The sequence below is a fragment of the Lagenorhynchus albirostris genome, chromosome 2, assembly GCF_949774975.1.
Source record: "Lagenorhynchus albirostris chromosome 2, mLagAlb1.1, whole genome shotgun sequence".
Classification (NCBI taxonomy): domain Eukaryota; kingdom Metazoa; phylum Chordata; class Mammalia; order Artiodactyla; family Delphinidae; genus Lagenorhynchus; species Lagenorhynchus albirostris.
In genome coordinates, this window is record NC_083096.1 from 40,160,103 (window position 1) to 40,185,475 (window position 25,373).

The 25,373-nt window shown below is 41.2% G+C and overlaps 1 protein-coding gene across 4 annotated transcripts in view; it reads left to right on the forward strand.

The window, feature by feature from the left end:
* Positions 1–11,415, forward strand: part of DTL (denticleless E3 ubiquitin protein ligase homolog) — a 39,950-nt gene extending 28,535 nt beyond the window's left edge. The window contains exons 13-18 of one of the 4 annotated variants that reach the window (XM_060142124.1): positions 623–758; positions 6,407–7,239; positions 8,600–8,628; positions 9,448–9,558; positions 9,660–9,759; positions 11,160–11,415. In XM_060142124.1, the coding sequence (XP_059998107.1) occupies positions 623–758; positions 6,407–7,239; positions 8,600–8,628; positions 9,448–9,558; positions 9,660–9,759; positions 11,160–11,195 (1,245 nt within the window). In that variant the 3' untranslated portion in view covers positions 11,196–11,415. Of the gene's footprint in view, positions 1–622; positions 759–6,406; positions 7,240–8,599; positions 8,629–9,447; positions 9,559–9,659; positions 9,794–11,159 lie in introns of those variants that run through there. The other 3 variants (XM_060142126.1, XM_060142127.1, XM_060142125.1) reach the window with 3 other exon arrangements.
* Positions 11,416–25,373: the final 13,958 nt, after the last annotated feature.

A 25,373-nucleotide genomic window follows, 5' to 3' on the forward strand; every position in this document is an offset into this window, starting at 1 on the left:
CTTTTTTCAGTCTAGTGAACGTGTCGTTTTCCCAGATTGCTCCTTTACCTATCTGAAAAAGAATCTTAGGGAAAGGTTTCATACTACTTGCCACAGCATACTAGAGTCATGGACTAAATCAGATCTTGGGAATAATCCCATTACTTTAACAATAAGCCAGAACTTGAGGAAGTCAGAGGAAAGTCATACAAATTAAATGTCAGTGACATACACTGACTGATCTTTTAAGAGAAAGAGTAAAAATGACATCTTAATTTAATTACATGTTTTGTAGTTACACAGAAGGTGATAAAGATAATGACTTGCCCAACTTCTTGAGAATAAAATGAAATGAACCTGGTTTTATAGTAGAGCTTTAGGTAGCTAAGAAATGACTGGTCACAAAAGTCATACCAGCAGAATGTATATAAAGAAGAAACTAAAGGATTCACTTCTTTGGAAATCTGGAATGATTCCTGAAAGCAAGGAATGAAAGTATCTGACCTTTCAGATAACATTTTCTATATCCTGTTACATCAGGCAGAATAATTCTCTAATCATCAGCCCTTAAGACATACCTGTTTTTTACTTTGTTGTGAATCTTTGATTGAAACTTCTTAACTCCCTTCCTGGTTCTCTGTAGATTGCTACCTGCTCTGATGACAATACACTGAAAGTCTGGCGCTTGAATAGAGACTTAGAAGAGAAATCAGGAGGAGATAAACTCTCCGTAGTGGGCTGGGCCTCTCAGAAGAAGAGAGAGGCGAGAGCCGACCTAGGTAAGGATCCCGTGCATTTTTCTAAGTTTTTTAATGGTTTGATTGATTTAGTTCTGTAGTGCAGATGGTGAGCTAGATTTGATCTTATTTTGGTATGTTTTCAGAGGAAAGCACCGTCTCATTGACATTCTTTTTAATATATGTTTTCTGAACACTACTATGTTTATCATCTACACAAGGCACTGGAATACACCAGTAGATTTATTTTTTAAGTATTTGTTGAACATCTACTATGTTCTAGGCACTGTTCTAAGTTCCTGGGGATTCTACAATAAACAAAAGATTCAAAATCCCAAAGATGTAAATGAAGCTTACATATTAGTGTGAGAGTCGGCAAACAAGTTAAAGAAGTAAAATTTGTCAGATAACAATACGTGGTTAGGGAAAAAGGAAAGAAGGAATGAGAGAATAGCAAAGCATGCTGTTAAAATTTTAAATTAGGTACCCAGGGAGACCTCAATGAAAAGATGGTATCTGAGTAAAAAAATTGAAGTAATGAAGTAGTAAGCCATATGGATATTTTAGAGAATGTTCTAGGCAGACAAAACAGCAAATGCAAAGGCCCTGAAGCAGGAGCAGGCCTGGCATATTTTGTGTTCCTCAAAGAGGCTAATGTAGCTGTAGTCCCTGTGGCTAAAGCGGGCAAAAGAGAAGAGGGGAATAGTAGTGGAAAATAAGGTTCTTGTATGATTTTGGCTTTTATTCTGACAGACAGAAAGCTGTTGGAGGGTTTTGAATAGAGAAGGGTATGATCTGACTTTTCTTAATTTGATAATTCTAACTTCTGTGTTGAAAACAAATTGTAAGGGGATCAGGGTAAAAGCTGCAAGCTAATTTAAAAACTCATTGAAATAACGCAGGAAGCATGATGCTGACTTAGACCAAAGAGGTAGCAAACGGTGGGACAAAAAGTCTTCAAAATCTGGATATGATGGAGCCAATAGAATGTGCTGTGGGACGTAAGGGAGAGTTATCAAGGATAACTTCAGAATTTATGGCTTGAGAAGCTAGAAGGGTGGAGTTGCCGTTAACCTATATAGGAATCACTGCAGGAGGAACAGGTTTGGGGGAGGGAACAGCTGGATATGTTGTTTGATATTGTTAGACATCTAAGTGGGGATGTCAGAGAGGCAGTTAGATGTTTAATTCTGAAATTTAGGGCTGGAGTTGTAAATTTCGGATTCATCATCATATTGGTAAAAGGTAGCTATAGATGGAAAAGAGAATAGGTCTGGGGTCTGAGCCTTGGAACATCCTAATATTTAGAAATTGGAGAGGTGAAGGAGCAGGTACAACCTGAGAAGTAAGAGAAAAACCAAGAGTATTTTGTAAACTAAGAAAGATCAGATGTTTTTGGCATGCAATGTAAGATGAAGGCTAAAAACTGACCTTTAGGTTTGGCAGTGCAGGCAACCTTAGTGAGAGCAGTTTTTGGTGGTGTGTTGGTGGCCTGATTAGTGTTGTTCAGGAGGATGGGAGAAGAGAAGGCTCTTTCAAGAAGTCTTCCTAGAAAGGAAAGAAGAGAGATGAAGTGGTAGCTGAAGGAGGAAGCTGTGTTGAAGTTTGTTTTGGTTTTGTTTTGTTTTGGTTTTTGTGGTACGCGGGCCTCTCACTGTTGTGGCCTCTCCCGTTGCGGAGCACAGGCTCCGGACGCGCAGGCTCAGCAGCCATGGCTCACGGGCCCAGCCGCTCTGTGGCATGTGGTATCTTCCCGGACCGAGGCAAGAACCCATGTCCCCTGCATGGGCAGGTGGACTCTCAACCACTGCGCCACCAGGGAAGCCCCTTGTTTTGTTTTTAATGAGAATATAGCATTTTGTATGTGATTGAAAGGATCCTATAGTGAAGGGGAAAATCGATGCAGGGAAGTTTGCTGGACCAGTGTCCTCGAGTGAGGGGATGATATCTAATATACATGTTGAAGAGTAGTCCTTTGTCAGGGGTGTAGATAGTTCATCCATAGTGACCAGAAGGCAGAAATATAGGCACAGTGAAGGTAGGTGGATAAATGGGATGGTCAGAACTTGTGGAAGTTTCCAACTGTTCTGACAGCTTCTATTTTCTTAGATAGGAATGAGGATCATCAACTGAGAATAAGGATGAGGGGTGGAGGTGATAGAGATTTGAGGAGAGAAAAGAAAGTCTGGAATAGTCATATAGAGAATAGAAGAGTAAATGGACCAGGGAAATATGATGTTGGGCATAAGAGTCAACCTAAGGCTGGCACTCACTCATTGAAAGTGAGCAGTCAGCATGGTTGTGCATCTGCTGCACAGGTACAGGTACACTGTAGGTGGAAAGTTGGTTTTAACCAGTCATATGGTTTGTTTGTTTGTTTTTAATTTTTTTCAGTAATTTAATGTTTTATTTATTTTTGGCTGTGTTGGGTCTTTGTTGCTGCGCGCGGGCTTTCTCTAGTTGCGGTGAGCTGGGGCTACTCTTCGTTGCGGTGCGTGGGCTTCTCATTGCGGTGGCTTCTCTTGTTACGGAGCACGAGCTCTAGGCTCACGGGCTCTAGGCACCCGGGCTTCAGTAGTTGGGGCATGCAGGCTCAGTAGTTGTGGCTCACAGGCTCTAGAGCGCAGGCTCAGTAGTTGTGGCGCACGGGCTTAGTTGCTCCGCGGCATCTTCCCGGACCAGGGCTCGAACCTGTGTACCCTGCCTTGGCAGGTGGATTCTTAACCACTGCGCCACCAGGGAAGTCCCTCTGCTGCCTTGTCTTTATATGTATTTTTTGCTCCCTAATTTTGAAAAACAAAAATGAATTATATGAGGAAAAAGCCATCAGCATTGCCACCACTCATAGAAAATTTCAGTTAACATTTAGAGTTATTTTTTGAGATTTTACTCCCTTATCCATAGAGATTTTCTTGTTAACAGTCATAGTTAAACTACAGATATATTTGGGTTTCTTGAGGATTTTTTTCACTGAACATGATATTCTAAGCACTTTCCGTGTTACCTTTTTAGCAAAACATTTTGAATCATCCCCTGGGTAAATGTTCCATAGTTTACCTAGCTATTCTATTGTAGTTGGACATTTTATTTCCAGTGTTTTGTGGGAAAAAATTTTTTTCTGAATTTAGGGTCCCCATCTCCCATTAAAATAGATTCCCAGAGGTGGAATTTCTGTGTTAATGACTATAAACATTTTAACATTTTTGATGAAAATTATGTTTCTTTTAACTAGGTGTTTTTGTTTTTTTAAGATTTTTTTGATGTGGACCATTTTTAAAGTCTTTATTGAATTTGTCACAGTTTTGCTTCTGTTTTATGTTTTTTGGTTTTTTGGCCACAAGGCATGTGGGATCTTAGCTCCCCGAACAGGGATCGAACCTGTACCCCCCGCGATGGAAAGTGAAATCTTAATCACTAGACCACCAGGGAAGTCCCTAACTAGGTGTTTTTAGTGTGTCATTAATTATTCTTAGTTTTGGAGGTCAAGTCACAAAAAAGTTACATACGTTGACCAAATTTGTACCATACTAATAACATTTAGCCATTATTGAATATTAATACAGTTGTTCTAAGGACCTAGTTGGATTATCTCGTTTAATTCCCCAAACAACCAAAACTGAAACTCAAGGAACGTAGGCTTGCCTAAGATCACACAGCTGTGAAGTTATAGTAGAATCAGAGTTCAGACCCTTGCAGTCTGATTCTAAAGCTCATGCTTGGAAGCACCTTGTAGTACTGCCTCCTTTAACCCAGCACAGCAAAGCGAAGTTCAAACTAAGCCTGGACCAGGAGCTAGACCTAGATTTCTCTGTCTCTGGGTGATGCTAGAGTTAACTCTGAAGAGCACTACAGAGCAGCAACCTGACGCAAGGGCCAAAGGCTGGTGCACTGGCCATTCGGCCCTGTAAGCCAACTTGCAGCAATGGATTGGCTGCTGCTAATCACACTGCCGTTTTGAAAATTATGTTCCTATGTTTTCCCAAGCCTCTAATTGCCACCCCAATCCTTCACTGCTGTCCTGGACTGCCTGTCTTCTCTTCTGGCCCTTTTAACCTAGTAACTAGAAGGCTTTAAATCCCAAGGCACGGCCCCTTTTACCTTGTCCTACTTTTCGCAGTCAGCACCTGCTCTGTTGTTTACTATTCTTTCACTGTTTCAGCCAGAGATTTCATAGCACCGTCAGGGCAAATGGTTCTCTGCCTTGTCTGTGCATCATAGCCACTTGTGGAACTTTTTAAAAGTTTGTCTCCAGAAATTGTTCAGTAGGCCTGGGGTAGGGGCCAAGTACCTGTATTATTATAAAGCTCCACATTAAGTCCGCTATGCAGCCAGATTGAGAACCTCTGGTCAAGTATTACTAAGTGACAAAAATGATTATCTTAAAGAGAAGGAAACCTTACCTGTTCTATCTCAAGTGCTTGCTGTAGTCTTTTTTTTTATAACTTTCTTTTTAATTTATTTTTGGCTGTGTTGGGTCTTTGTTGCTGCGCCCAGGCTTTCTCTAGTTGTGGCGAGTGGGGGCTGTTCTTCTTTGCAGAGCACTGGCTCTAGGCGCAAGGGCTTCAGTAGTTGTGGCATGCGGGCTCAGTAGTTGTGGCTCACAGACTCTAGAGTGCAGGCTAAGTAGTTGTGGCACGTGGGCTCAGTAGTTGTGGCTCGCAGGCACTAGAGCTCAGGCTCAGTAGTTGTGGTGTAAGGGCTTAGTTGCTCCACAGAATGTGGGATCTTCCCGGACCAGGGCTTGAACCCGTGTCCCCTGCATTGGCAGGCGGATTCTTAACCACTGTGCCACCAGGGAAGTCCCAGTTTATAAGAATTTGCCTGAAGTATTTGTCATTGCCTGTAAACAAGGGACAGGACACATAGAGAAGAGTTCTATCCACTATTTGATTTGCTTTACAGAGAGCGTGCATTGAGTTTCTGAAATGTTCTTTGACATTCTTTGGCTTGTGGAAAATCATAAATTGTAAATTAAGGTGGAAAGCCACATGAGGCCTGATAACAAGTAATTGATGGAATTACTTCTTATGGAGATTAAAAACTATCTCCATTTAATAGATGTGGAAACCGAGGCAGAGGTGAACGGTTGTACCAAGTCACATAGTGATTGTGTCAGATTGTAGACCTGTATGCTCCTTAGTGTGCGGTGCTTCTCTGCCCTGTGCTCAGAAGTATACACAGGAATGCTAATGGCAACTTTACTTATGAAAACAAAATATCATTAACAATCCTAATGTCTTACTGTTACCTTAGGATACTTTGTAGCTGTTAAAAGTGATATAAATCTGTATTAATGTGGGAAATGTTCATGATATGTTATGAAGCAGGTTACTAAATATTTGGTACATCATGGTCCCATTTTTGTGTAGAAAAAAGAGATGTATTATATCACATGCACAAGTATAGAAAAAACATTAAAAGTGGTTCACTTGGATGCTGTTAAATTTTTTCTGTAATTTCTAGATTTTTACAAGTATGTGTTTTACAGCAGGGTGTTTGGGGGGCTGGCAGTTAGGAAAAGGGAAGGAAAATGCTAAAAGGGTCCAGTAAGAATCAAATGACTTATGTGATCTGCTCACTGGGAAATCAACCCCTGGATGATTAAGTTAGCTATAATTTTCCTTGATGAGAACTTGGGGGTATTCTATGGCTTTCACTTCTGATTTTTGTGACCCTCTTTTCTTTTTCAGTAACAGTGACAAGTAGCCAGAGTACTCCTGCCAAAGCCCCCAGAGTAAAGAGCAGTCCATGCATTTCCTCCCCATCATCAGCAGCTTGTGCTCCAAGCTGTGCTGGAGACCTCCCTCTTCCTTCAAATACTGCCACATTCTCTCTTAAAACCCCTCCTGCCAAGACCCGATCTCCCATCAGCAGAAGAGGCTCCGTGTCCTCTGTCTCTCCCAAGCCACCCTCATCTTTCAAGATGTCCATTAGGAACTGGATGACCCGGACACCTTCCTTATCACCACCCATGACTCCACCTGCTTCTGAGACCAAGATCATGTCTCCAAGAAAAGCCCTTATACCTGTGAGCCTGAAATCATCCCAAGCAGTGGCTTGCTCTGAGTCTAGAAATAGAGTAAAGAGGAGGCTAGACTCAAGTTGTCTGGAGAATGTGAAACAAAAGTGTGTAAAGAGTTGCAACTGTGTGACTGAGCTTGATGACCCAGTTGAAAAGCTTCATTTGGATCTGTGCTGCCTTGCTGGTAACCAGGAAGACCTTGGTAAGGACTCTCTAGGTCCTACCAAACCAAGCAAGATTGAAGGGACTAGTATGAGTGTCACAGAGCCTCCTTCTCCTGCCAGTCCTTATGCTTCAGAAGGCTGTGGAACGCTACCTCTTCCTTTGGGATCTTGTGGAGAAGGCTCTGAAGTGGTAGGCAAAGAGAATAGCTCCCCAGAGAATAAAAACTGGTTATTGGCCATGGCAGCCAAACGGAAGGCTGAGAATTCGTCTCCACGAAGTCCATCATCCCAGACCCCCAACCCTAGGAAGCAGAGTGGAAAGACTTCTCCAGGCCCGGTAAGTTGGCAGTGGTAGAAGATGCATTTCCCAACTGGCCAGGGCAGGCACAGATCTCTTCTCAAAAGTCAGAATGTTTTGGTTTTTTTTTTAAAGTAAATCTATTTATTCCTAGGATTGCCAGATTTAGCACATAAAAATGCAGGACAAATATTCGTGGGACATATTTATACTAAAAGTTTTTCATACTAAAAGTTATTTGTTGCTTGAAATTCAAATGTAGCTGGGTGTGTCCTGTATTTTATCTGGCAACCCTATTTACTTCCATTAAAATCCCATCTGTCGGGCTTCCCTGGTGGCGCAGTGGTTGAGAGTCTGCCTGCCGATGCAGGGGACACGGGTTCGTGCCCCGGTCTGGGAGGATCCCACATGCCGCGGAGCAACTAGGCCCGTGAGCCATGGCCGCTGAGCCTGCACGTCCAGAGCCTGTGCTCCGCAACAGGAGAGGCCACAACAGTGAGAGGCCCGTGTACCGCCAAAACAAAAAATCCCATCTGTCAAGGTCCATACCCCTCAGCCCCATTGCCTGATTCATCAAAGCCTTCTTCATCCTCCAGGATGTCAATTCAAAAATATCTTCCCTCTCCTTTGTTTGACATTATTCCCTCCCCTGCCCCCCAGCCCCTGCAGCCTCTTTTTATAGATTCTCTCCCCTTTTTATAGACAAAGCTGTAATTCATGGACAAGTTGCCAACATCCATAAATAGATTTTCAATATGTAATTACAGCTTATAATTATTTAAAATAAAGCAAAATTAAGATACTTACAAAGCAACTTAAGTGAAGAATCCTAGATTTTTATGATTTTTCCCCAGTGTTTTACGATCATCTTGCTCACACCGGTATTTTTGGCAACTCACCTGTATCTGCCTTTTTTTAAACATTCAGTTTAACTTTACTTATCTTTTTATTTAACTTAGATAATTTCAAAAACAGATATTGCTGGCAGAAATAGCTTTGTGAACCTTGAAAACCAAGTGACTCATGGTGGAGGCAGAAGTAGCTGTGAGCATTGGGTGAGCTATGGGTACCACTCAAAGGGAATAGAAAGCTTCTGCTACTCAGTTTGCAAGTTAAGGATGGAGGTGGGTGAAGGAATTTTCTCCTGTTGTTCATAGTAGCTCTTTGTCTGTGTTAGGGAGAAGGTGGAAGAACGATTGAAACCCAGTTTAGGAGTCATGATCAGTAACATCTGCCCATTTAAAGGGCAGAAGCTAGATAACCTTAGGCCAGTTCTAGTTTAATAAGTGTTCATATCCCCCTCCTACTGTCATGAAGCCTATCCCATAATTTTAGGAAAGATAAACTGGAAGTTTTTTTTTTTTTTTTGGCTTAAACAACAGACATTTATTTCTCACAGTTCTGGAAGCTGGGAAGTCCAAGATCAAGGTGCTATTCTCATCCTGGTGAGGGTCCATTTCTTGGCTTGCAGATGAGTTGTCTTATTGCTTTATCATCATATGGTGGTGGTAGAAATATTTTAAAGATTACTTCAAACACAAATTCCAAGACCTGCTACAGAATATTAAAAAAAAAAAAAAACTATAAGTAGTCTTTCCTTTTTTCTCTCAAAATTATCCCTGTAGGTGATCTTTGCCCCTAGCTAAAATTCCTATTATCATAGGAATTTTATTTCAGGGAGCTAGTCCAAGCTATGTGTTAGCAGAAAAGCAATTTCAATAAAAAATTGTTTTCATGAATGTGTACACCTTAAAGGCTGTAAAAATTAGTGTGCTGGTCCAAAATATTTCTGGCTTTATAATTTCAATCTTTGAAGCTTAAGTTTCTTTAAAATAATTTTTTTCTTTATGTATATGTTGATAATGTAGACTTCAGAAAAGGGTAGTATCTGCCATTTGAATACCTATCTCGTTTGTAAATTTGGGAGGGTGATTTACTCACGTATTTCAGAGAGGATGGTAATTGTAACCTCTTTGGTTCCTATTACGAGGCTTAACTGGCAATATTTTCTGTTCACATGAAAAATCTGTTTCCTCCTTCCTTGCATGCTGCCTTAAATTTTTCTGTATTTAGTACAAATCAACCAAAAGAGACATTGCCATCAAAGTATTTGAGACTGAAATCTATCTGACTAAATAAGCAAATTTCTAGGCATCCTAACTTAAAATACCCTTAGTGATAACTTGCTGAGGTAACAGCTGAACTTTGTCTTAGAAAATCTTTAGAATCTAAACTTTCTTCTTCTAGGTCACCATTACTCCCAGCTCCATGCGGAAAATCTGTACATATTTCCATAGAAAGTCCCAAGATGGCTACTGTAGTCCAGAACAGTCAACAGAATTATAGATTCTCATCTGAGTGAGTTAACTGAACTTTGACCCATTAAAACAAGATAAAAAATTCAACAGAGTGACTCTGTAACTCTGGTTTTAAGAAAGCTACCGTTTTTTCCTTTTTAGAGAAAATCCTTTCAACTCCGAAATTTACCTAGCCTGGTTCTACTGCCATGGTGTACCGTGCAGCTTCCTCGGAATGAATGCTGTGTTTAAATTTCATAAAGTAAGTTTGTCACTGTGTAACATTTTGAATGAGTAGTCTTTACTTTTTAAATTATGCATCCTCCCTACAATAATGACATCCCATGTCATAGAGGCAAAAAAACAAGTGTTGTCTCTCTTACTCTGAAACTTTCTGGGCACAGTGGAAAGTATCTGCAGGCCACAGCAGGAGGCCTGTCTGTGAAGGTCAGCTGCTGAAGAGGACCCTGGGTCTCTGCTGCTTCCAACAAATACAGTTTCATATAAAATATATATAATCTTTTCACTACATTTTTGTGGGGTTTTTTAAGTATGTGGTAAAATGTGATGTTTAGATAAGCAAATTTATATTGATTCAGTGTTAAAATACAATCTCAAGTTAAAATCATCTTTATTTTAAAAGCAGTGATAAATATCAGCTCGTTGGAGAACACTAGAAATGTTTGTCTTTTTTTCCCCCGTATATATCTCCCACATGAGATCTAAGGTTCTCATATTTTTACCAAGCAATCTACTATGTTTCCAACCCAACATCACGTTCTAGAAAAGGTTATAGTTTTTGCCATTTACTGGAGGAAGATGTTTATAGAATCAGTAGTCACTGAAGCTGGAGTTTGAATTCAGTCTTCAGTTCTCTAGGGGCTGCTACTTTTTTAAAAAAGAAGTCGTCAGATTTTAAGAAAAAGTAATGATTTTTTATTGATATTTTTATAAAAGTAGGTAGTTCTTAACTGAAAATCCAGAACCTAAAGAGTAAATCTTGACTTTAACTTGATTTTTTGGATTCTCTTTATATACGAAAAAGCAATGATCTTCTAGTAGAGCCCTGAGCCAAACATCATAGAATTTTCTCTAGGTATTTAATAGAGAGAGTGTACAGACTGACTCTCAGTTAATAGTGTGCAAAATATCTTGAGTATCCCTTACCTTAACAGTTACGTATCAATCAGCTTCAAATGAACCATTGTTTTATATTTTAGCCCTTTGTAACCTTATAGAAACAAGCTCCGTGTACTTCTATGTACTATGTCCTTGGAAGGGAGTCCTCTTCCAGTCATGAAACTTGATTCATTTTATCCACATCCCTGAGGACTGTGTAGACTTTATTCATACTTTTGTCATCATTTTAAAATCTATTCTTAATGATAACTCTTTAATTCCTTTGATTCTTATAAATGAAGGTGTAACAACAAGAACTGCATGGGTCAGTTAAGCATGGGTTCTCCTGGTTTTATCCAAGGAGAAAGGTAAATAAAGGAAAGCCACAGAAATGCTATTTTCGAAACAAAGTATGCCGTAGCATTAACTGAATATTTAAGAACTCTACTTATATTTGATGTTTGATTTTTGTGTGTTTGTGGGAAGGTGTTATTTATGACCAATACCTGCCAATAATGCAATCTATCTTTCTTGATTTGAAAGCCAGTGGGGAAAAGGATCCATGAAAAAGAGAACTAAAGTAGGTGGTTTTCTTCTTTGTATCCCTGCTCATCTGACAGTTTCTGCTGAGTAAAATTGGGGATAAATGTGGCTGTCAGAAACTGTGCTGAGAGTCTACTGAGTGTAACATTCCCACTTGGAAAACTAGTACTTCAAATGGGTGCCAAAGGTCAAATGTAATGAGATAATAATTATCCCTGCTTGTGTCAGTGTCAGACTTTGAGCTGCTCCTGAATAATAAAGCCTTTTACCTTATCTGATGTTCTTTTCTGAGCTTTTGCATTAACCTAGAAGCAGTCTGTCTACACAAAAGAACTATAGCAGTAATCAAGAATCCCTTCTACTTGCTCATTGAATAAAATTTGTTTATTCCCAAGGACATGATCTAGTTCAGGCTGAAAGAGGTTTTCATAAAATATGTCTTGCTTGATCAGACCTTGAGTGTTTAAGGTGGCTTGGATTACTTGATAAAGGAGGGTGGGGTGGTGTAATTCTTTTTAGAAAGAAGTATTTCCAGCCCAAGGTTTTCTATTTGAATACACTCCAAGCACTTTTGCTACAAAGCTGTATTAGAGTTTCCGTTTGGCTGTTTCAACACAGGCCCTTAATTTACTTTTGCAAGGGTTGACTAATTAGTCCTTTAAAATGTCTCTTAATCTAGGCTGCGCTTTCAGTTGGTGATAAATCAGAATCATGTGTAGCTTACCCCGTTGGGGTGGCAGAAGGCAGGTTCAGCCCACCATCCCTATCCCCAGCCTTAATAACTTAAAACTTTAAGATTTTTGGGACACCCTGTGTAGGAGGCATTTTTTAAAACCTCAATTGTGCAATATGCATGTCTAGACATTACTTTTTTCTTTTTAAGTGTGTGTGTGTGTGTGTGTGTGTGTGTGAGTTGCTTTAACCCTCACCTTGAAATTAACCAGTGGCAATTATCTTGTATAGGTCACAGCAGTTTAACATATGCTTTTTGAGAGCCTGTTGTAGCCGACACACTGCTGCTCTTAGGTCTGTTCTTCTGCTTTTCCTAGTTCCAAAAGGGACAGGACTTCCTCTCACACTGCTCTTAAAGCAAAGGACAAGCAGTCTCACAGAGAGAATCCGTTCCACAGCTAGGTGGTGTGGGCAACATTTTACAGAGGTGCATCAGAAGAGAAACTGAGTGAGGATGTCGTACTAGAGAACCTGAGTTCTTGTCCTCCTTGTGGCAGTTCAGCACAGGTATCTGCTTTGTAATTATATACAGGGCTGAATGCTGGCCCCGTTGAGCATCACACCGCTTCCCACACAGGTCTCCATAGGAGATCCTTTGCCTGCCGTCGGTTCGGATCATGCCACATCACGGATTAACCGCTTACGCATCAGATTCCTAGGAACTGTGGAAAAACCTGCATTGTGCATGTACTCTTTAGAGATTGTTTGCACGTTATAAGCAAGCCAAACAACATTTTGTTGGATGTGAAGTGAGTCAAATACTTCATTAGATCCAATGCCAGGAATACAAGCCCAGCTTGCTATAAGGGACTCACTTTGTCATCTAAAGGGGTAGAAAAACCTGTTTTATTTCTGAGCTACGTTTGAGCACATGCTAAAAAGTGTAAGGGTTGTTATAGAATTATGTAAAGTCAAGTCAGCCTTTAAAAAAACATTAGGCAGCTTGTTTGGATCAGTATGCCTACAGCAAGTATGTACAACACAAATGAGAGGTGTTACAGTATTAAAGCATAGGCTTATTCCATCCCTGAAGCTCATCCCTCCCACTTCCCTGCTAAGCCAGGAAAGAGGACTTCAAGGATATATAACCAGGTTCTTAATTTTGAATTTCAAAGGTTTAATATTCCATTTATACCCCTTTTCTCTTTAATTTCCTTAACTTGCCCTTTCCCGTTTTGACATTCTAAATAATTCAAGCTATTTTGTAGAATATGAATAGCACATTTTAAATGCCTTTGATTGGAAGACATTCAATTCAGCCAACACATCCATCACCTGGAAGATGTTCCATTCAGCCAACACTTATTTATTCACTCCTGCCAAGCCCTGTGTGAAGCACCTGGTCTGCAGAGTTCCTCCCTTTATTTTCAGTAGTCAAAGGAGTCACTTTATCTGTGGCGCTTCAATAGGCTAAAGTCAGCATTTGAGGGAAACAGGCAAAGATCGGATTTTCACGTCCTTTGAATGAAGTTGTGAGCAGCTACGATGTAGCAAGTGCTGGCTAGATGCAGACTCTTCCCTCCAGGAACTTCATTCAACTGCCACTTAAAGAACCTTTAACTTTTCAAAGTAAGATGCTTTCCTCATGCATGTTTCATATATTCTTTATAACACTGTAAATAACAGTTAAAAACATCTCTAGACTGCATAGCTTTGAATTCCAGCCCTAGCTGTATGACCTTTGGCAAGTTCCTTAACCTCTCTGTGAATCAGTTTCCATGAGATGTGTGGTTATTACATGTACGGTTCTTAGGACAGTGCCTAATAGCACGTAATAGCTTACATTTATTGAACAATTACTGTTAGCTATTATTCTCATAAGGTAGGGAGGGCAGGGGTTGTTAACCATATTTGATAAATGGACATAAAGGTTTAAGTAACCAGTTCTTCTGACATTCCTGTTCCACTACAGTTGTGATCCACAGTTAGGGGAACTAAATCAGAATCACCTGGGAAGCTTCGCCTGGGCCTCCAGTCTTAGCACTTTTCAAAAGGAGCAAATGGGCCTCTGGGAAAAAAAATCTCTATTTCCCCAGGTGTTTGAGATTCATGACTCTTTCTCACCAGGTGTACATGAAAATTACAGAGGTTATTTCATATATAGCCTCAGCCACTGTTTAAAGAGGCTGTGGTTTGCAAATCTATATCCTGGACTCTCAAGTAAGCCAAAGACGTTGCTCACACAAAGCCCACCCTCCCTGGACTCTCAAGTAAGCCAAAGACTTTGCTCACACAAAGCCCACCCTCCCATTTCCTGACCGCTGCCCCCAGCTGTGCTACATTGTTTAAGATGTGTTCACCTTTAGGGAGGAAGCTGCTGCTGGGGGACATTTAGAGCCAAGTCTTGATCATTTGTTGGGCTATTGTGTTCCCTGGCCAGCGAGTAGGCAAATAAGAGGTAAAGCTCAAAACAGGCTATGCTGCTGTATTAGTAGCTCTGATTTTGTAAGAAACTTAGAGTCAAACATTTGGTTGAGGAGTACTGTGTAAGTCTCTAGATTCTTTTCCCTCACTTCAGTGAGATTCTTCCCTGAGCTCTTTTTCAATGCCAATAATACTTAGTGCCTTTATTTCATCAGTGCCAAAATACCAGCCATGAAGGTTTGACATTTTGGTGGACAAACCCAACATTGAGGTTTCAGTTGGCATCTGTGTTGCCACTGCTGCTGTTCAAGACCGTGATTTCCAATTACGAGAACTTATAGAATGTAGCATTCTCTTATTAGGAGTTGGCACCTTCCTCTCCGAACAGTCCTCCATGTTGGACCCCTTCATCAGTTTGTGCCAGTTATCAATTCAGGTGAAGATGTAAAGGGCTGATTGTTTTTTTTTCTTTCTGTTAACAGCCTTACTTTTAAATCCAGAGTTTAAAAGTAATTATACAAGTGGGCCCTTCCCTATTATATTACCAGATAACGTATGTTATTGAAATAACAAACTATAAATAAACCATCTGGCCTTGCTATGCTGATACGAAGTTAGCACATACTGTCATACGTCACTCGATAATCATTCAGCACCAGTCTCTTCCTCTTTTTAATTTCTCTTCCACCTTTTCCCCATCACCTACAGTACGCTCAAACATGATTTTTCAAGAATTATTTGAAAAGAAGCATAATAGGATTTATGAAGTGTAACTGAAATAATAGCGGTATAGGAACTGAAAAGTTAAAATCCAGTAGGCATTGTTGCCCCAGTAATGGGTCAATATTTGGGCCAACAGTTAGTGTCAAGTTGGAAATGCTACTTCCATAAAAGCCTTATTAGATTTTTCTAGCTTTATGTGGGAGTACGATTCCAAGTCCAAAACTCAATGTCTTCACAAAGAGGTTGACTAGCAGACAAGTTAAAATGAATATTAATAACCTTTGAGTGGGGAAGAGAAATGATAAACATTTCTCAGCTTCCTAGTTAGGTAATGAAGTATTGGCTTTTAAGTGTTGCAGCTATAATTAAGTATCTGGTTTTGGAAAACTACCTCCTAAAACTAAGAAATGTAAGCAACAAAAGTCTGGAATTATACATGGAATGCCTGCAGAGCCAGGAAAATTAGAATGTGGTTTTTTGATGATTAAGAATGGTTTCTATTCCAGCCAACTCTCCTGTACAATAAATTGCACAAAGAGAGGATGCTGTTTAGAGCAGCTTGTTAACTCGAGTTATCCTGTGGTGTCCTCATGCCTTCCTGTTTACTTTGACAGCATTTCTAATCCCATTCACTTTTGCATGGTATTTTGGCCAGCTGAACAGTAAATGAAGCCAGCGTTGTGAGTTGGATTCCCAAATGGCCTATTCACTTCACTCTGTTCTGTGGCCACAGGCAGCCTGTCACATGCCTCCCCTAGCAAGCCACCCCACAGAGGGTGGTACAAACTCATAGTATGTACCCTCACTACACACATCCTGAAGGCATTCTGAATTCCTGTCTTTCCTCGCTTCTCCCTATCTTATGACCAAGTTTATACTCTTTTAATCAAACTTATAGATTCTTTCATGTAATACACACAATAACCCAATAAGTGACTATAATTGTTATCTACATTTTGACAGATCCACATTTAGACAGAAACTAAAGCATGAAAGTTCAGTAGCTTGCCCAAGGACACATAGCCAACAAGTGGTAGCTTGTAGATCGGTCTGACTCAAAAGCCCACAGTACTAATTCCCATACTATAATAACCCACAGAAAGAAGCCTGTCCCTGGCCCTCTATTAATCAAATATATGCTTCCTGGGCTTCCCGGGTGGCGCAGTGGCTGAGAGTCCGCCTGCCGATGCAGGGGACACGGGTTCATGCCCCGGTCTGGGAAGATCCCACATGCCGCGGAGCGGCTGGGCCCGTGAGCCATGGCCGCTGAGCCTGCGCGTCCAGAGCCTGTGCTCCACAACGGGAGAGGCCACAACAGTGAGAGGCCCACATACCGCAAAAAAAAAAAAAAAAATATATATATATATATATATATATATACACATATATATATGCTTTTCATTTTGTGCACATTTGAAAAAGAACTCTCAAAATACTCCAAAGACATTTCCTACTTGAGTAATAAAAAAATTACTCTTTGGGAGAGGAAACCATTCTTAACTACAGGAGGAAGGTGATACACAGGTCGAGAAGCTTGAACCAATACTGATAACGTTATAAGAACACAAGAAGACTGACAAACAGGATCAAAAGCTAGAAAAACAGGAACAAAGGCACAGAAGTTAAAATTCTTTAGGAAAGAAAAAGTGGAATAAAGCTTGCCCATGAATATAAGAGAGAATGAAGGATGAAGATGAGGATACACAGAGCCTATGACCCAACAATTCTACCCCTGTGCCCTAAGGGAACTCACATGCACTGGGCATGTGTACAGGGATGTTCATAGCAGCATTGTTTATACTGGCCAAAGGCTGGAAACAACCCAAGTGTCCATCTACAGTAGAATGGATAAACTGGGATACTCATAATGGAAGACTATGTAAAAGAATGAACTAGCTACACATGACAATGTGAATAAATGTTAGAATGTTGAACAAAAGAAGCAAGAACAAAGGAATGCATACAGTATGATTCCTTTCAAATGAAGTGTTAAGAAACGGGATACTGAACTAGTATTTGAGGGATACATATATGGATGGTAAGAGGCAAAACAAAGATGATTATTACATTAGGTCAAGACAGTGGTTCCCTCTGGAGGGTTGTGCTTGGGAAATAATACATGGGGGGCTTCCTAGGTTATGGCAAGTCTGTCTCTTGCTCTTGGTGGTGACATGCTTATCTGCTCTGATTATACCTTGCATTTATGTTTTATGTACTTTTCTGTATATGTTTTATGATTCATAATGTTTAAAGGAATGAAGATGAGATCTCTAGAGAAGACAGGCAAGAGGTGGGGATGGAGACATTCTAGATAGACTGGATAATAACAATAATAACTGTTATTCAAAGGGAATGAGTTACTAGGGGAGCCTGTGGGATCTTCTTGATACTTTCTATGGAAAAAGGAAAATCCCCTGTTCCCTTAAAGCAGAAGGATGAACTAAATTGCTTCTACGTATACTGTCAGGATTCAGTTTAAAAGAAAAGAACTGAGGCTTCAGCTAACAGTGCAATGGCTCAAACATGGGGTCGGGGTTTTCATAACTGGGATTAAGCCAAAAGTTAGCGGGGGGAACTGACAGTGGGAGGGAATCCTGCAGCATTGCCAGCACTGCAGCCTTTAGCCACCTAAAAACTCCACGCTATATACATTTCTTCCTTTCTCCTTCTTTCCCACTCTTGTATTTTCTTTCTCTTCCCAAGGTGGGTCATCAAATCAAGACAGAAATGGGCCATAGAAATCAGATTCTTATTTTAAAGGTGTAGAAACTGGCCTGGGGAAGTTAACCAGTTTGACCAACATCACAAAACTAGTTAGTGTCAGAATCCATTCTGGTGTCCCACTTTCTTTGCATCCCAGTCCTACTCATCTATTGGCTATTCCTCCAAATAATGTACTATCCTGCCTTTGTTCAAGGCGTCTCCTCTGCCTGGAATAGTTTTTAACCCCTTATGTCTGCCTTTAAAGTCCTCATTTTTTAAGGTCTAGTTCAGACACCCCTCTCTTCCTATAGGAAGTATTCACAGATTTTCCTAATTAAACCTTCCTTCCATTCAACCCCATAGTGCCTTGTTTAAACACTAAATGGTGCTTATCACATTTGTCTTAGAATTATTGGGTTGGCCAAAAAGTTCGTTTGGGTTTTTCCATAAGATGTTACAGAAACACCCGAACGAACTTTTTTGGCCAAGCCAATATTTCTCTGTTTCCACCACTAGATTATCCCCTCCTAGTTGTCAAACTGGCCTTACTCATTTCTGCATACCCAGTGGTATGCTAGAGCTGGCTCATACTCATGAAAGCCAATTATTAGAGATTCAAGAATTTTGTGAGCTGGTTGTTAAAATGTTGGTAGCCTGAAATCAGTCTGGTGAGAGTATTTATACCATGGAATAGACAAAAGCTACAAATCAGGGCCTTTTTTTTCCCCAGAGAGCCAGCTTATCAGCACATCCGGGCCCATTTCCCACCGTCGCCATCAACCCCTGTGCTTGCTATAGTGCCCAGTAGAGCAATTGCAAAAAGCATGAGGAAGGGAACCAGTGAAAGTGCAGACCGAAATGTAAAGAGAATTCAAAAAGCGTCTGCTCAGTAGCCCAGGGAAGAGAATTCTTTGAGAACTGGGTAGCTAACTGCTGCTCAGAAGTTTATAAGGCCAGCACATCTTTGTTCTCCAGAGCTATTTCAGTAGCATGATAGGGATGAAAGATGGCTGGGAATGAAAAAATAGGGGTGATTAGGAAATAGGTAGTAAGTAGATTCAAGAAAAGAGAAAGCAGTCTTTCTCCTATTAAACAGCTATTTGCTAAACACCTACTATGTGTCGGGCATTGCACTAAACGATGACAGGACCTGTCCTCAAGCTACTCGCAGACTCCTCAGGCAGACAACAAGAGAACAAAACACAACGTGATAAGGTCTCTGATCAAGGCATGATGTGCGGACTGTGGGGCGCATCCAGCTGAGCCTGGGCATCCAAGGAAGGTTTTACACAGAAGTTGACTCTGAGCTGAGCCCTAGAGAAGAAAGAAAATTTCCAGATGGTAAGTGAAGGAAGGGCATTCCTCATAAAGGAAGTGGCACAATAGCACGAACAATGGTTTGAGGGTGTGAGAAAGAATGCTCTTTGGAGGAACTGTAAGTATCGATGATTCCAGTTTCCCCCTAGGGCTGGAGCACAGGGAGCACATAAAGAACAGCAGGAGATGTGGCAGTGGAGGTAAGCAGGGGTCGGGGCATAAAAGCCCCCACTGTGCCACTATATGGAGTTTGGACTTTATCTGGAAGGCACTAGACAGCCACTGAATGACTAGGCAGGAGAAAAACACGATCTGGTTTTTATTTTAGAAAGATGATTCTGGTAGCAGTGTGGGAAGTAGATTGGTAAGGAACCAGGCTTCAGGCAGTCGACCCTGTTAGGAGGTGATTGCAGTAATCCCAGCACTAAAGGAAATGGACGTGAAGGAAGCAATGGCAGTGCAGACTAGAGGATAGTGTCAATTTAAGAGATGCTCCTGAAATGGCAAACTAGTGTTTTTTTTAGGTGAGTAAACGAGAGAAGAATCAAATCCAAGGATCTGACACTGGCAGCTGGGTAGATGGTGGTATCATCTGGGGGGAAAGGGATACAGTAGAAATGACAGGATTACGGGAGGAAATTATTTTCCCTGTAAAGCCCTGATGGGAGAGTAGAGATGCCCTATAGGTGGTTATATGTATAGAACTGGAGCTCCGGAGAGCAGTCTGAGGTGGAAAGAATTTTAGGAGTATTAGGTGTGAAAAGAATAAAGTGGAGCTTAAAGAGGAGATGGGCCAGGGAGAATGTGTAGCGCAGTGGTTCTCAAACTTGAGTGGACACTCCACCAGTTTTTAATTCAGGAGGGAGGTCAGAGGTGGGACCTGAAAAGCTGCATCTCTAACAAATTCTCAGGCCATGTTGATGGTGCTGGTCTGGGAACCACACTTTGAGGACCGTTAGTGTGGAGAGAAGCCAGCATTTCAGAGTGATTAGAGAAAGAAGAGCTGACAGGAGTGACTAAGAAGGAACCATTTTAGGAAGAGATGGCCCAGGACAGAGTTTCAAGGAGTAAATTTGAACAATGTCGGGCAAGACGAAGAACAAATAATGCCAATTGCATTTGACAATGTAGAAGGTAATACTGGAGCCAGGTGGTCGTGTCAGGGAGGAGAGGGGAGATGGCAAACGCAGTTTCCACTTCCAAGGGGTTTGGCTGAGAAGAGAAGTGAGAAGGGATGCACACTGGGGGCAGGGGGAGGGTCATGGTCAGGACGAGACCTGTGGTTGGGAAAGACTAAGTACATGTGTGGGCTAGGAGAAAGGAGGCAGGAAAGAAGTGTTTACAGGCAGGAGTGGGGATAACAGGAAGGAAGGGGATCCAGAACACAGGGAACTTCGCCTTAAGGAGGAGGAAGAAGCCCTACCTGTGAGGACAGAGGAGCCTTCAGGATGCAGGGAAAGGCCAGAAGAATCAAGGGGGAGAGTTTTGAAACCTAGGTGTGTGGAGTAGGTTTGTAATATTTGTAAGCCAATGGGAAGGGGCCTGCCCAGAGGCAAGGTCCTATGCTATGGCTCAGGGTCCTGGAAATGGAGGCTTGGGAGGGATGGCATCAGAAACAAAGACAGGCAAGGATATAATTTAGGAAGTGCCCAAAGATGCAGCTGCAGTCACCACAGTCCTATGTATAAACTTGAAAAAAAAATAGTTTAATCCAAAAAAATCAAAAACACTAATTCGAAAAGATACATGCATCCCAATGTTTGCAGCAGCATTATTTACAATAGCCAAGATATGGAAGCAACCTAAGCACCCGTCAACAGATGAATGGATAAAGAAGATGTGAGATATATATATATATATATCACATATAAAGTGGAATATATATATGATATGTATATAATGGAATATTACTCAGCCATAAAAAGAATGAAAATTTGCAGCAACATGGATGGATTTGGAGGGTATTATGCTAAGAAATAAGTCAGAGAAAGACAAATACTGTATGATATCACTTATATGTGGAATCTAAAACATAAACTGGTGAATATAACAAAAAAGAAATAGACTCATAGCGAGCAAACTAGTGGTTACCAGTGGGAAGAGAGAAGCGGGTGGGGCAGGAGAGGCATAGAGAATTAAGAGGTATAAACTACTATATATAAAATAAATTAGCTCAAAGATATATTGAATAACTCAGGACAATAACCAGTATTTTATAATAACTATAAACAGTATAACTTTAAAAATTGTGATTCACTATGTTGTAAACCTGAAACTTATATAATATTGTACATCGACTATACCTCAATTTTTTTTAAGTTTAAAACAATAAAATAGATCAAAATAGATTTTCCAACAATCATTGGACGTTGGTTAGATAAATTAAGATATGAGTGTTAGGAAAGATGTTATTGTAATGATAGAAAAAAGATAGGAAATAATATATTACCAAATAATAGGTATAATATCTAATTTTGTTCTTACAGGTATAAACGAATTTGAATATAAAGGTACTGTAGTAGTAGTCAGCACTGGAGAGTAGACTCACAAGTGATTGATTTATTTTCTAGATTTTTCTACAAGCATATGTTAGTTTTGTAATTTTTTTAAGTTATTTTACAAAATACTTTTTAGTTGAATCTAGGGAGGAAAAGAGTTACTTGTTTCTCAGAAGCAAAAGGGAAGGAAGAAATAATGAGCAAAAATACAGAGAAGCTTTGTATCTTTCCCCCCTAGGGTAAATAATTCCACAACAACATCATTTTTTGTTTGTTTTAATAAATTTATTTATTCATTTATTTATATTTACTTTTTGGCTGCATTGGGTCTTCGTTGCTGTGGAGTTTCTCTAGTTGTGGCAAGCAGGGGCTACTCTTTGTTGTGGTGTGTGGGCTTTTCATTGCAGTGGCTTCCCTTGCTGCAGAGCATAGGCTCTAGGCGCACGGGCTTCAGTAGTGTGGCACACGGGCTCAGTAGTTGTGGCTCATGGGCTTAGTTGCTCCACGGCATGTGGGATCTTCCCGGATCAGGGCTCAAGCTAGTGTCCCCTGCATTGGCAGGCAGATTCTTAACTACTGCACCACCAGGGAAGTCCCATTTCCACAACAGACATGTTTGCGTGTGTGTAAAAACATAGAACATAGAATCTTATATATAGAATACATATACACATTTCCACTATTCTTCATAAATGATTCCTAGAGGTGGGATTACTATGACAAAGGGTCTGAAAAACATTAAGGCCCTTACCTTAAAAGTGCCAACTCATTTTGGGGAAAGTTGTACTTTGAATGAGAAATTTCTGATACAGATATAAGGGAAACTGAGGAAATTCACTCAAAAAGAAAGTGTCAGGGACTTCCCTGGTGGTGCAGTGGTTAAGAATCTGCCTCCCAATGCAGGGAATGTGGGTTCGATCCCTGTTCAGGGAACTAGATCCCACATGCGTGCCGTAACTAAGAGTTCACATGCCACAACTAAGGAGCACACGTGCTGCAACTAAGGAGCCAGCGAGCCACAGCTAAGAAGCCCGCTGGCCGCAACTAAGGAGCACATGTGCCGCAACTACAGAGCCCACGAGCTGCAACTAAGGAGCACACGTTCCACAGCTAAAGGAGCCAGCGAGCTGCAACTAAGGAACCCGCCAGCCGCAACTAAGACCCAACACAAGCAAAAATAAATAAATAAAATTAAAATTAAAAAAATTTTTTAAAAGGAAAGTTTCAGAGTCATTTGCAGAGAATGAAGAAACAAATGGGTGTGGGGAAGAGAAAGAAAGGAACTAATATGTGCCTGTTTGTGCCCCAGTCTCTGCTAGGCGCTTCAATAAGTACAACCCTACTAAGGGGATTGTTATTATTCCTATTTTACAGATAAAGAAACTAAACCTCTTTGAGTTTAAACCATTCTCCCATGGAAGCTAGTGAGTAGTGGAGGAGAGTTTTAAGTCCTGGCCTCCAAAGCCAGATCACATGGAAATGGCTTTAAATAACCACTATGAGAATTGCAGTATCTTCTCCCTTCCCTAGAGAATGGAGACTAGGACACCGTGGCCCAGCTAAAAGTTGGAGGGATCTGGGGTTATGGTATATGGAGTCCTGAGGGAAGCTCACGTGGGCACTGATTCAGTCAGACACGAGGCAGAAGAGAATGGAAGAATACCCCAAGATTCTAGATGCTCACCAGGACTCCTGAAGCAGTGCCTTTGGTCTCTGGTCTCAACTGACCAAAAATGATAGAATCAGAATTGAAATATACATACCTCCAATCAAGAGTGAACAAGGGATGATTTAAAAGATTGTTGAACTACAGGAGGAGCTCTGATGAAAGTCAACAGACTTTTCCCAGAGTTTATGATCATCTTATGATGTGACATAGTATAATGTCTCACCGAGATTCTAATCTTAACTCTACCCCTTAGTAACTCTGTGACCTTATGCAATTTACTTAATCTCTCTGAGCCTCAGTTTCCTCATCAAAAAAATGAGAAAAGTAATAACAGTAATTCTTTCATTGTCATTGGAGAATTCAATGAGTTAGTAAGTATAAAGTCCTCGGACAAGTGCCAGGCAAGTGCTAAGTTTTAACTTTTTACAGTTGCCCTGAGGGGCCAAAGTTCCTACCTTGAAGAGCAAATAGTAGGGAAGAGAGTCAGACACACATGGTCTTTTTTTTTAATTGAAGTATAGTTGATTTACAATGTTGTGTTAATTTCTGCTGTACAACAAAGTGATTCAGTTATATATATGTATATGTATATATTCTTTTTCATATTCTTTTCCATTATGGTTTATTACAGGATACTGAATATAGTTCTCTGTGCTATACAGTTGGACATTGTTGTTTATCCATTCTATATATAATTAGTTTGCATATGCTAATCCCAAGCTCCCAATCCATCCTTCCCCCACACCCCTCCCCCTTGGCAACTTCAAGTCTGTTCTCCATATCTGTCAGTCTGTTTCTGTTTCGTAGATAAATTCATTTGAAGACACACATGGTCTCAGTGGAATGGTTTGTGAGAGCTCAAACACCACAGAAAGCTTGTAAATTTCCAGCATAGCTCAGCAATCTGGGAGCAGAGGCAAAGAAATCTGAGTTAGGGATTACCTGAGATGGGGAGTCAACAAGGAAGGACCCAGAGAAGAATAAAGAATGCAGGATCCGTGAGCAGCCTGGAGGCAGCAGGCCACGAGGTCCAGGCTGGATGTGGAGGAAGCAAGAGGTTCTGGGAAGGGTGAGCAGGTGAGGAATGAAATACCTTGACAGGTAGAAAGAGTTAAGTAGGTTGTGGTCAGAGTAGGGTTATGAGAATTTGAGATGCCATGGGCCATTTTGATGCCGTACCCAGGTTACATTCATCACAGTGAGTGACAGGTTGGCAGAATTTAGGGTCAAATTTGTAGTTTTTCAAAATGATGGTGAAGCCAGGGTATCAGAAGGATCAAAAAACAGGTACCCGGGATGAAGTGGCCAGGAAAGCTGAGAGGCTGGTGTTAAGCCACTGAGGAGGATAAGAGAGTGCTGGAGATCAGGAGACAATCAAATGGACAGGGCAGCCTGTAAGATAGAATGGTCTGCCCACGAGGGGTTGGGGAGCCATGACCTGGAGAAATACCAGCAGCTCAGAGAATGCCAGCCTGTTCTCCTGACCTCGAGACCCAGGGGCAGGAGAGAAGCTGCCTGCTCCGGAGAGGGCCAGAGAACAGGGCAGGCCATGTTTCCATTAGGATAAGAAGATGGAAAGCGTATGTGTTGAAAAGATGGAGGAGGTGAGGAAGTGCCTTCACCAGCTAACTGGTACTCTATAGCCTAGGGGCAAGGAGACACTTCAAAGGCCTAGGAACAGTTAAGTGAAGCTCCGTCTTGTAATAGGATTACTGCCTGACAGGAAGAGAGACTGGGAGGCCAAGAGATGTCCCCACACAGCCCTGCCTGGGCCCACCACGCCAGGACAGGACCCTGCCAGAGGGAAGAGCCGACCTATTTCTGTACATTCAGGCTGCTGAGTAATGGCTCCAGAGGCAGTGCCAGCATCTCATAGGGCACAAGGGGAAAGTGAGAAGTAGGGCTTGGCACCTTATTTTGGGAGCTGTCGTCAAAGGCCCAGCCCTCTGGTTTGTGTGTCTGACACTCCTCTACAGTTCTCACTTGGAGCCTAGATGACCAGCCCTGCTCAGAGGGAGAGGTGCCGAGAGAGAAAGGCCCCGTAAGAAAAGAAAAGCTCTATGGTTTCCCCAAAGACAGGGAATTTTGAGTACTTACTTCCTGAAGGAGATCAACAGTCAATCCAGTTGGTCAATACAACGAGGCTAGTGCCTCAGCCTAAGGCCCTCAGGAGTGAACCCTGTTTTCTCTCCCTGCTCACACGTTCTT